Source organism: Ptychodera flava, chromosome 4 (genome assembly GCF_041260155.1).
Source record: "Ptychodera flava strain L36383 chromosome 4, AS_Pfla_20210202, whole genome shotgun sequence".
NCBI lineage: Eukaryota > Metazoa > Hemichordata > Enteropneusta > Ptychoderidae > Ptychodera > Ptychodera flava.
The window spans coordinates 46,963,382-46,976,634 of record NC_091931.1 but is presented as its reverse complement, the minus strand read 5'-3'; the positions used below and the strand labels follow the sequence as shown (position 1 = coordinate 46,976,634).

The 13,253-nt window shown below is 34.0% G+C and overlaps 1 protein-coding gene and 1 long non-coding RNA gene across 7 annotated transcripts in view; one reads left to right on the top strand and one right to left on the bottom strand.

Moving 5' to 3' along the window:
- LOC139131987 (centrosomal protein of 135 kDa-like) overlaps positions 1-12,712 on the bottom strand; it is a 41,990-nt gene extending 29,278 nt beyond the window's left edge. For 3 of the 6 annotated variants that reach the window (XR_011552224.1, XM_070698337.1, XM_070698338.1), the window contains exons 1-4: positions 12,560-12,712; positions 11,622-11,819; positions 10,407-10,719; positions 7,177-7,406 (exon numbers count right to left, since the gene is read on the bottom strand). Coding sequence is in view for 4 of the 6 variants with exons in the window: in XM_070698337.1 (XP_070554438.1) it covers positions 7,177-7,406; positions 10,407-10,719; positions 11,622-11,780 (702 nt within the window). In the remaining 2 variants the exon portion in view is untranslated. Of the gene's footprint in view, positions 1-4,508; positions 4,776-7,176; positions 7,407-10,406; positions 10,720-11,621; positions 11,820-12,559 lie in introns of those variants that run through there. The other 3 variants (XR_011552226.1, XM_070698339.1, XM_070698341.1) reach the window with 3 other exon arrangements.
- LOC139131992 (uncharacterized) lies at positions 7,282-11,627 on the top strand. Its single transcript, XR_011552227.1, has 2 exons — positions 7,282-7,420; positions 10,069-11,627. It is a non-coding gene; the product is annotated as an uncharacterized lncRNA (long non-coding RNA).
- Positions 12,713-13,253: the final 541 nt, after the last annotated feature.

The following is a 13,253-nucleotide window of genomic DNA, read 5'->3' as shown; positions in this document are numbered from 1 at the left end:
GATGTGAGACACTGTTGATGAGTAATATCAATAAATAAATATATGTAATATCATAGGCAGATCATATGAATTTTTCCCTAGATAAAACTAACACATTCATAGTTCCATCAGTGCAGCAAATAACACACTTTACAACTGTAGACAATCAACAAGTGCAAGTGTGTTGATGAAATGTAACTAAAATACATGTAAGGTTTGGCTAGTACAAGACCTAGGCTGCACATTACCTTCTGAACAAATTTTATGTCACCATGTTTCAAATTAGTATGTAAAAATTAGTTGCATATGAATAAATTGCCTTAATTATAGAAAATTTTCAAATCAAAATAGAAATTTTCATGAATAAAACTTAGGAAATATGTCACTCTATCCTTATATCAATTTGATTACACAAAACTAAGAATTCAACTTTAATATATCAACTGCAATACTTGAATCATTTCATCTTAAAATCTAAAATTATCCCAATATTAAAACCATTGTATTCCTCTTTCATTCAATATACTAAGTCTTGCCTTGTATAACTTTTCTATGAAAATGTTTTTGAGTTTACTCAGGTCCACATTGACAAGCAAAGTCTGTGTTTTACCAATCTGCAAATCATAGGCTGACATGCAGTCAGTGTATTCAATGGCAAAATGATGTTTCATAGAGAAAATGTCTGCTTGACGAATGCATGCAGTTGAGATGTTAAATGTCAAGATAATAAAGTAAAACAGATGATATTGTATTTAAAATCAATACTCCTACAAATACAATATGCAATGTCTTTATTATAGAAAGCAAATACCATGAACACATCCTAAGGTCACATGACAGTCACATGACAGATAGATAGTTAAGTAATGAAAAAGAAAAGTCCCTTTCCATTTGTGATTATTCAGAACCTTAATATCTAACTTTTTGTGATTATATGACAAAAATCACATCGGCATGGGCAATCAGTCCTCCCCTTTTTTTCTTAAATTGTATTTCAATCATATTTTACAAAAAGGAAAGGTGTGTACAGGAATCAGTCACAAATATTTTGTGTCCAACACTGATATTTGAAAAAACTACATTTTTGTTGAAAAACGTGATGTACAATTCAGTATTTGCATTATTCTCTCAATAACACAAGTTTCACAAAGCACCTCCTTGGCTGCTGTTTTTCAGCAAATTTTTGCAAAAGCATATATAACAACTGCGTCTAGACAGAGTCATACCGTGTACCAGCATTAACTGTATGTGACAGCTAAGTCATTATCCTTGTCAGTAAATTTACTGAATAGCTGAACAAAACACTTGAATAGGTTGATTTTATACACACACGCACCATTTAATGCAATTTAAATATGAAGAAATACTGCCTAGAGCAGAATATGAAATGAAGTTAGAAATCTACAATTTGCAGATTGGAGCATACACTGCTTTAAAGCAAAACCTACCAATGTCTGGTTCTAATGGATTATTCACAGAGACAATACTAGCATTAAATTTGAACATTACAGTCAATGAAGAGAATGCACAAAATCTATAGATACCGTGACAGAAATGTAAACTGTTCCATTGTGTTAAATATTCAACCACAATTTTATTGTTCTAAAGAGCACCTCACACATTAACAATACAGAAACTCTCCTCAAACAGCGGAAGTACATGTACATGTTAGAAAGTCAAACCCTACGGTAAATTCAACACTCTATAATTGATAAGTTAATCTATCCTTAATATAATATTCAAAACAGATTGGGAAACGACAAAACGATCAATTTCCTTTCATAATTTACTGGTATCCACAGAAACCATGGCAACAAAATAATTTGGCTCTTTTCATGTATTTAAGTTGATGTAAATTTAAAATACCAGTTGCACAGTCAAACTGGTGATTTAAAAATCAACATGTTCAATAAAACCAGTCTTCCAAGATATTCCGTTCTACTTCTATTTCCTTTCTTAATTCAAAGTTATCATTTCATTTGCCTCTTGATTAAGTTGAATAAAAACCAACTGATGTTTTATTGGTAAGCAGACTGGAGGCCATTTTGAAAGGTCACTTGAAAACCACAATATGTCTGCTAATTTAATTGCCTGTGACATCTCCATCTATAAAACACATTCAGCTTTGTACAAACAGAATACAGTACATGGCATTATAGACTTTCTAATGGTACACCAATTACTGTCATTGCTTTCTCAATTGATAACATTTGCATTTATGAAAGCAGTTTGTATCTTAAGAAATGAATAAAAAGTCTACAGGGACTTAAGAAATTTCAAATAAGTAAACTCACATCATGTTAAGTTCACACATCGCTACTTTCTACAAATATTATCTGATGAGGCAAAGGAAGTCAGAGGCAAGTTTATGGATAGCAAATGATTTATGTAAATCAATGTTTAATTTCACCGCTGTCTTGAAAGGCCCTGGCAATCTTTTACAACATTCACAAAAAACACCACCTGTTTTCAGAGTTGACACAGAAACCAGACCTCACTTCAACAACCAGTTAGCTCTGCTCTATAAATTGATCGGTGGCTATTACAGGATATTTCATCAGCAGTATATCAACTACCGGTATATTGACACATTCTAAAATTGAAAATCTTACACAAAAACTTTTCTGTCTTCATCTCTTACATTCTATTGTATTGGATGAGAAGCTAAAGGCATTCTGGGTAGTGAGAGAACACAATTCATACACAGTTCATTTATGAACCACTTCCATAATTTGTTTCATTTATTCGACAAGCAATGTACTGAGCTCTCCAAGCAAGTGAATAGTTCTGACAAATTAATCGTGAATTATCCAAAGGAAATACAAAACACTTATATTCCCTGACTGTGCAAGCTGTTATTTTATAAAATCTCCTTTGGTTGAAGTTTTGTATATGACAAGAATCTAATCTAATAATCATGATCAAATTTACAGATTGTACCATACTACAGCTGGGACAATTTTAAACTAAAAGTCAAATATAGCAATGAGGAAAATAACAAGTAATTTGTAAATTTGTCCTCACCACTTCCCCTAGAGTATTATTCTAATTTAATTATTCAATTGTTCATGAACATAAAACATACAAAACAAACTTCCCAGCGAGAAACAATTAAAAAGAGATGAGAATTAATGATGTTTGAATACAGAACACAAGTATGACACAAATTACATACACTACTACTTCCAAGATAAAACAACATAAGTTACAGTAAACTATGTACAATGCTACCATATTACAGTTAAATTCCATTTCACAATACACAGTTTATCAAGGCTGAAATGTACGGACAGCCTCTGTATTTTGAAGTCTCCTAGTGGATTTTGATATATGTAAACTTTGAGTAGTTGATTCAAAATTAAAAATTTGGAAAGTGATTGTATCTAGAAGATATTTGTCATATATCAATGAAGTGAAAGGTATCTGTTTGACAGAATTTGACAGAATTTGACTTTTAGAAGACAGAGCAACAAAGCAATGTTTAACCAACTGACAGATATCTTGAATTAAACTTGTAACTTTTCTAGTTTATCATAGAGCTGCTAAAAATTTGAAACTGAATATAGTGCTAAAGCCTTAAGCATAGACGCTGCAGATGTGTTGGTGACCTGTATTCTAACCTCAAACAATCTAAATCCATTTCATGTAGATACATGATTGTCACAAACTCTAATATTTCACAGCCATTGACTTAGATACAATTGATTAGTGTCAATTCCTGGTACACATGGTATTTGAAAACACAAGCCTGATTCCTAAGCTGAAATTCCAAACAGAATCCGACAGAAATCCGTTACTCTGTGAAAGCTGGATTACACGGCTTATTTGGTAATTTATCCTGGTGATAAAAACTACACTGGAATTTTTTTCTTTACAGATGGGATTCTTATAGTAATGTGTGTATAGAAGAGGTAGAATTGTTCCTGTGTGAGGGTAAAATTTGTCTGTGTATGTTGATACGCAATATTCAGCAGCATTAAAGTAGAACTCATGGCTAAACACAGTACAATCATGCTAGGGTTAAATTTATCCACTAAATTGCAAACACAAAGCTATATATTAAATAATTTGTTAACTCTTGATATTAATTACTATTTTTTAAGACTCACAACAAGCTGACAACAAAAATGTAATTTGATCAACATGTATGTTATGACAGTCATACTGTAAAATCATGTTGTACATATGCTTTGCAGACAACAACAATGACTGAGTGACACATCTCCATGTCATGTAACATTGCTTGAAAAAAATGAATTATCCTTGAAAATATCACAATTTTACTAGCAAACAGCCTGAGAAAAAAATGTTTATATAAGCTGAGTCAGAGAATAGTGTGTCCAAATGTATGAGAGCAGACAATGATAGCTGTAGTAAAATATGCCCGGTGGTATTCACACTATTGTATTCCGTACAGTTAAAGGGCTTTACAATGTAGGAGGTACTACAGTATGACATTCATTCTACGAGTTGCTACTTGAATCCGCAGAAAAATATTATTTGCTGGTGTCAAATCCATGGAGACTTACCTTTGCCCTTGATCTGGGCCGGCGTGGACTTCCTTGAGTATAACGTGCTGACATTGTAGCGCCACAATTCAACGCTGGCAATTTCTGCAAGTCTTATCTACTTGATGCTCTCACAACCACCGTCAGCACTCAAGCCGAGTACCAGAGACCCGGTGACAATTTCAAACTCTAACTGACGCCAAACACTGGTATTTGCATATCTAAGGCTAGAAGCTGCTACACCCCACCAGGTAATCTAATCTACCTGGGTTTAATTAATAACAATCTAAATGTCTGACACTCCATGGGGTAATTTTATACAACAATAACTCCCACAATGGACCATTGTCCAATCAGTGACAAGAATCAATAATTTACATAATAAATGATAATGTAAAAATCTACATGACAATGGAGACAGTGGGAGGGGTCAAACAATGACCCCAGCAACAATACCGGTTGTTTATGTCGGGCCATTCCATTGATGGTAGGACTAGGATGACTGTACCTGTATTGGCATGTGACAACTACAACCTAACTGCTTAAATTCCCGACATGTTTCAACAGGTATCTGAAGACTTTACTATGCTTAAGTGATAAAATTGGGATTGTTTGTTACACTGTTTGAACTTCAAGTACAAACTTGGCATATTTTTCACAGCTTGACAATCCCTGTGACATACATTCTGAAGAAATGAACTTCCCATTAACATAATTCTGTAATTTTACGCTTAATTAGAACAGTTACACGGACATGCTATGTGTTAAATTCCAGATGGCTGCAGCTGAACTGGTTACATTAAATAAAAACAGACTTGTTCTGTTCAAATATCTTCAAATCAATGTGGAGCTCTGTAACACAGGAAACTAGCAGTTTTTAGTTTACATTAGATGATTGTAGTGGAAATTGAGATCAAGCCAAACACAAGGCTAAACGACTCATAGTATAATAAATTCTGCTTTCTTGGCACAGGTCCCAGATTTGGACCAAGCCCTTGATGGTAACATTAGATGCCCTGTACTCTGAAGGCTGTTCATTCAAAACCTTAAAAATGTTTTGAACTAATGAAAATTTCAATCTGTAAATTTGTGTAAACTAACTTAAACTTTTCTTAGTGGTTTACTTTACCTAGTTCTAAATGTTGTGAAAATGAAAATAAAAAAATGTTTGTTTCAATTTTCATACTGTAATTTTCAAAACTTGTGGATAAAAAGGTTATATACAGTTTTAAATGTTGCTGTTTGAGTTCTAATCTAGGCAATACTAAAGATATGACACAATAATATGTCAGAGGTTGGACTGCCTCAAAGGTGAAAATTGTACAACCGACTTGCAAAGCCTCATGTCAGATACCAGGCAACAATCTCTATTTGTGTTGTTAAGTATTTGCTAGATACTGGCATTCTAATCAGATTTCTATTGATGCAAAATTCAGACTGATGTCAGTCAGAACTATCATAGTTGGTGTTTATTTCCACAAATTTCTCTTGCACATATCACCAATATCAACACTTTAATTATAGCTGTTCTGTTTCAGCTAGGTATATTCTCAATAATCTTAATTTTCAACGTGACTTCAATTTAACAAATGTCCAATTCCTCACACTGTAAAATTTTCTACAATACGTTTTTCTTGATTTCAAAACATTTGAACTTCTGTTCACTGTTTGACTCTCAGTGAATATTTAGTTTAACATACACAATGCATCAATTATTTCCTATACTTTTCACAATGCTTCACAATTCATTATTCTTGAAACTATTGAATACAAAATCAATTCATGTTTAAAGTACTGTTTATAATACTACTGCTGTTGATGCTTTAAAAACTTAGATAGATACCTTGATGAAACAGTCTATAAATATAAAACTCTCTAAACCTCAAAAGGAAAAGTATCAGAACATGAGAAATATATTCTAAAACAATAAACCAATTTATATATGGTTTTGAATTTCTTCAAATTATTTTGTAAAATGAATACCTTTGCTATGCTGTGATAATTTTGTCAGCTTGATTACCCAGGTTGACAGTACGCTGTCACAATGTTGTCATGCAATGATAATGGACTAGCTAAAGTAAAATGTGACACAACGTTGTCATGATGTTGTCACATAGTAATACTGGACTACCTACGGTACGTTCTCACAATGTTATTTCACAGTTTGTTACCAGACTACCTGACGACAATTGTGATTGTATGGTGAGCAAATCTTGTCAACTGGACTACCGTACTTTGTCAGCAATACTACATTCATCATCAGTTCATGTACTTACACTTGTGAGTGTGTCGATGTAGGGTTATATTATTGTATTTCACATTGCATACATGTCTTCAAACATTAATTGCCTCAAAATCGACAAAAAATTTGTCATAGTTCACCTTATCAGTGAGAGTGCTTGATTGGTAGATTGTATACGGCATGTGTGGTGGTGAACATGTTAATTCCCTATTCTCTGGTTTGGAGACCATCATAATGGTAAATTGTCTAGTAGTCCCATGTTTAGTAGTCTCAAGGTATTACTAGTAGTCCTGTAAGCTAGCTATATATCGCTATGCATTTTTTAACCACACAATCTTTCTGCTCATCAATGGCTAGGACCAATGATGTAGCAAATTTGCCAAAGTTATATTTGGACAATCTGAATTGTTAAACCTCCCTCTATCAATGATGAAAGTAAACTCTCACCTGTTTTTTCAAACTTCTAATTGTACGATGAGACTTTTCCTCATCAAGTTTTAAACTTTCCAATTCTCTTTGAAGAGCTTCAATTCTGGTGTCGGCAACACGGATCAAGTCTGCTACATACGGATCCTCAGCCTGTGATTGTACAGATGTTGAAGTTCTATCTGTGTCCGGTACAGTAGAGTCTAATTCCATACGCTGCCGACGGAATGGGATGTTTCGTTTCCGGCCACCTGTACAGAGAATGGTTGGTCAAAATATTACATGTTAGCTAGCTCCACAGCAATATAACAGTACACTGTTCTAATGCACAATTCATATTCTCATTGACTTGGTCACTGAATTCAGTTCACCATATTTGCTTTATACTATTCTATTTTGTGATTTTACTACATTTTGTACATTTGGGTCATTTTGTCACAGTGACTTTGATTCACTTTGAATTATTTTACCATACTATGATACTGGATTACTATACTTTCATTCATTCTACTACACTTTGCATTCATTCCTTTCAATATTTATACTTCAATCTCCACATCTTGCATAGATTATCTGTTCATAAGTCTCCAAAGAAGAAAGAACATATTTAATCAGCCTCTTAAAACGTTCATAATTTAATGATTGATTGTAGTTTAAATATTTAGTAAAACCTTGCAACAGTCTTGTTGTTAGCCTTGATCAATGGTTAAAAACATATAGTTTTAAAAAATGTATTTGATCAATGTCCCCCCTTCCTCTATACTGAATTCAGCTCCTTAGTTCAATTATATTTCAAGCACACTGAATAAGGTAAATTTTTCAGACACAGCCGTCTTGCTAAGACGACTGAAATGACTCACAATACAAAGTATTTCAAAATGAAGAAATATACAAAACTATTGAAAACTTGCTTTTCAGTCAACAATTTTGCTTAGGTTTCGGAAGACTGATAAATTATGTGAGAACCACCGTGACATTTCTATTGTCCTGTCATCAAATAGGATTGCATTGATGCACTGAGGGAAACCCTGGCAACATGACTGAGGAACTGCAGTAACATTTACCGGGATACCAGTGTTAAACAAAAACACTGTCATATATACTTCCATAGAGCATACAGCTTGTCCTTCACCACAGTAAAATTTACAGGGATACCGGCCTTAACAAAATCACTTCAAATATACTTCCATAGAGCATACAGATTGTACACCACAGTAAAATTTACTGGGATACCGACCGGCCTTTGCAAAATCATTTCAAATATACTTCCAGATAGCATACAGATTGTCCTTCCCTATAATGTTAAGATTTCACTTCAGTTATTTTACCAGAAGTTACAGAACAATATCAAATTACATCATATCAATTTTTTTAAGTGCCAAATGGGTTTGCTAAGCACACTGATGAAACTGTTATCCTTCATTCTCATCCCTCAAATCTACAAGGAGCACATGTCCATATGTGACCTCTATCTACAGGCCTGAGCACAAGAAAAGCTATTACCTGTACATGCCATCTAGATTGACAATGTTTCCAAGACAACTATTATTCTTTGACTTAGATATTTGACAGCCAAGTCTGTCTATTGTATGTGCTGCTAACTCAGCTACTGCAAGACTTTGTTGGAGATGACAAACAATGTTTTTTTGTCACATACAATCACTACTTGGTTTGAAAGAATTGATTTTGAAACAAGCAACACAGTTGTACTGCAGCCAAAATTTTACACTGAAGCAAACGTATTTGTCACACATTACCCATTCACTGCAGGTGTGTTCACAAAGGTGGTGGACATTAACACAGAACACAGGTACACAAAACAGCATATCAAAGTTTAAAAGATCCTTTCATATATTGAGTAAACTAAGCTTCACCCTTCATTAACATTTGATTACACAGATATAAACAATCTCTAAGTTTCATTGATAGTGTGATGAGCAGCAAACTGAGAATACAGTACATCAGACTTGTACTGACAGGACTTCTCTTTATGATAGACATTCTTGTAAGTTTTCATCTTGTAAATTGTTTATAATTTCAAACAAAATTTTTCCATCACAATCATTTCTTCCAAAATATGTACCAGTACTATATGTTTAAAAATAGTAATGTCAATGCTATCCTGCTGTCTGATTGGTTACAGATTTAATTTATGATATGATCAGTTTGATTCAGACAAGTTACCAATGGTAACAGCTTTCTTTTCATATCATCCGAATGATTTCTGATAATTATTACGTTATGATTTTTGTTTATTTCCAAAATATATAGCCATCACTTTCAGCCTTTCTACTTTTGTTATTTTTCTGACAGATCATGGATTGTCATTCAGTTGTATGCCACACTTGCCACACTGATTGTGATTTATAACTACATGGGATATTATACTTTTATGGTTCAAAACCTCTATCCATGGATCAGTTATCACAAGTGGCTGTGATATGCAAATTGTATTTCGTTATCAGGTTACTGACAGCTTTTCTATGCATGTTATTAAAATGTCTGACAAACTAGTATATTTGAATACAACTGTACATAGAATTACATGTAACTGGCATGTGAGAGCTTTCAGATGTTGGAGAGCGCCCTCATCTATTGATCTATGGTTTTCACCTGCAGTTTGAATCAAACAGTATAAATGAATAGTCTCAATACAATGTGACATATCTCTGATGTTGTTTTAGATGTTTCGTTACTGCTATAATATTTTCTAATAAAAGTAAATAAAAAAATGACAAAAACAAATAAAAATATTGTCTGTATTTCAGCTACATGTTACTGTCTATGAGTACTGTTATTACTGAAAGTTTGCAAACCAGCCCACTGGTGCTTTACAATGTCTGTGAATGGCTGTGAAAAATCATCCAAAACCATTGTTCAATAACCTTAAATGTTTTAATTTATTTTCCACAGAAACTGCTGATTGCAAGTTGGCATAATAGTCTATAGGCTTGTATGACTATTCGGAAACCATGAACATATATAGGCTACCTGAAACTGTTGATAAACAATGAAGATTGGATGTGTTTACACTCTCAAAAGAAACATTCTGTTTATTGTTAGAAACTACTTTTCATTCAACATTAAATACAAAGCTCTTCTCCAAATTCATAATATGAATGATGGTAAACAAAAGCTGTCAATATTTATTTACTTCAAGTCTATTTGAACTATATGTGTCTATTACAGTGTTTTGTAAATCAATAGTATCTCAACCAACACCTTTCAAAAAGCCACAGTGAATCACTCACCTGGAGTTTGGACGACTGCATGGAAATTCTTTTCCTGTAACTCTGAAATCCGATCAGTTTTCAGTTTAGATTCTTTTTCAACAGCTCTCACTTTGTGAATATATTGAGTGTTCAAAAACCTTAGGTCAGCATTTTCATGTTCCAATCTGCGAATACTTGTTTTAAGATCTTTAATAGAAATCTCAGCTTCTTCTTTTGCTTTGATAAGCTGCAGATGTAATTCGTTGTTTTCTTTCACCAGTTTTGCATTGTCACTTCGGTAGGGTTCCATTGCACTGTCAAGGTTACCATTTTCAACCACTGTCTTTCCAGCCTGCAGTAAGAGACAATTGACAAGTTGCAATATCATCACACTGGTTGTAGCTTGAATGTATGTTACAATGTGTAATATACCGGTAGTTTCATTTCTGAGACAATCTTATAAACCATAGATCTGTTCTGTTTCAAGAACATCACTTATCACAATGTAAGACAAAGTTCTTTATTACACATACCATTATACAGCTAGCAAAAAATAAAGGCTCTTTCAGAGTTAAGAGTATTCAAACATGTATTTAAACACTTCAATGACTAGGCTTTGGAAAAGGAACTCCAGGTCTTTTGGCTCAATTTCACTGGTTGTTTTTGAGAAAGTGGAAACCAGCTGATGCGTACATCTTCCTAAGTTTCATCACCGGGACAATGCGACTTAGAAGATTAGTTCAGCTGTATTAAGGCAACTATACTTTGTACTTCTTTTATCAATACATCATGCTTTGACCTGCAACTTGTTTGTACTTTCAGTTCACAACAGGTTCTTGAAAGGCTGACACACTCATCCAAGAAACAATAGCTACAGGAATTATGAGAATTAATTCCTTGGCTGTTATTGTTTTCACATAATAATTTGTAACAAAGACCAGGTAATTCTAAAAGAAGCCTTGGGTTATTGTCCTGATACACACAAAGAACTTTACTTTAGGCAGTAAACTGTCAAACAGGAATAAGAAAATCCCAGTTAGAAGGTATTGTCTACATAAACAGTACTTAACTTGTACAAATTTCCAAAGTTAGGCATAGAAAACTAACAAAAGAAATGAGAAACAATTAAAGTTCACATAGTCTAATATATTTTAATTTATAGTTAATTTGTTATCAGAAACATTTGGGAATGTTTTGAAGTGTTTCAAAGTTAAGTTTGAAGTATCAAGTAAAGATCACAATTTTTCTCAGTACCTGTAATTTTGCAGTTTTTAGACTCTCAGTTGTATGAACCAAGTCACTAAACAACCTTTCAACTAATGGGAGTGATTCTATTCCAAGCGGCTGACGATATCCAAGTTGATCTAGCCGTTTACGCAGCGTCACAAACTTTCTCTCAGCTGTCGTACTCATTTCTGCAGTCTCATGTCAGTTGTTGCTATGTAAATTGATCTGTGATTAGAAAGTAAAATTTTAGGAGTTATGATTAATGAGAGCTCAGCACTGACGCACACACTCAGCAGCTGAGGGACATACAAAAAAGTGTCAATAGTTAAATCACAAGTGTGGTAGAATAGTGAAACTTGAAAACTATAGCATGAATAATTTAACTTAATTGCTTTAAAACACCTGTAGCACCAATCTATTTACTCAAACACCGTGTATGAATACCTAAACCTGTTCATATGGTGGTAGTCTACATTCTTCGATAAAACATCATGATGAGATTCCACATTTCTTTTGTAAATAGTCACTGGAAACATTTGATTTATAAAATTGTTATTCAATTTCTGATTCTAGTGCCTGAAAATTGAACAATAAGATTAAGACTACGTCAGTAAGAAAAATCGTGCTAACAAAACAAGTTTCGTCAAGAAACCATATAAGATAATAGATATGTACGACTGAGCACTCAACATGGAAGTTTCATCGAAGTTCAGCAAGTTTCGATACACAATAAACATGCCTCATACTTCGTCTTTGCAAAAAATAAAAGTGAAAAAGTCCCAACCCTAGAGCAGCGTGGAGAGCGACCTATAACTTAACGTTAAAAACATGCATTCACATGTTCGAGATCCACATCAACACGCAACTATGACAGTGTGTGTGGTGAATTCGAACACTCATCCAAATCGAAGTTCCTCTTTCCACCAGAACAGGAACACTGTGAAGAGATCGCCTTTCATACTTACACTTGCCGATGTATATCTGGGAGAATGCAAAGAACTTTGGATTGAAGCAACGATGGATTCTGTTTGTAAATACACAGCTCCGATTCTCGCACCCTCCGTCTTCCGTCCGCCTTCCGTCCAGATATTCACTCGTTTGAATTCGCACGCAACTGCAATGACCCCTCCCAGTTAACCTTAGGAATAGACTATTAGACCAAAAGGGGTGGGTAGCTCTCTAAAGTCGATATTCTAAATATAAATTACTCCATAAATTCGATTTGAAACCGAAGAAGTAAATATATATGAGACATGGCATATTTCTACGCCAGCAGAAACGAATACTTGACTAGTTTGATGCGTGAAAAAGTATAGAGAAGACGAAAACGGTCACGATGTTTCGTCGCTCCTCCTTCAAAATAATGATTGTTGTACAGAGAACATCCGGTGTTCTGTCAGTGCAAGGGCCATTCACAAAGAACGATACGAATTCACACAGATCATTACGACACACAAAAGCAGACGACGTCGACTTTACGACTTTGTTGCTGCGCCGCCGCCCCGCCATTTACTAGCTGTATCTATCTCGCTGTGACAATTTCATGAATTTGGTGGAATGTGACCCATACCGATCATCATGATGATTTGACATACGTTTCCAATAAAAAACAAATCACATACTCTGTATAGGTTTTTCATCCTTTTCAATTCCACAGTA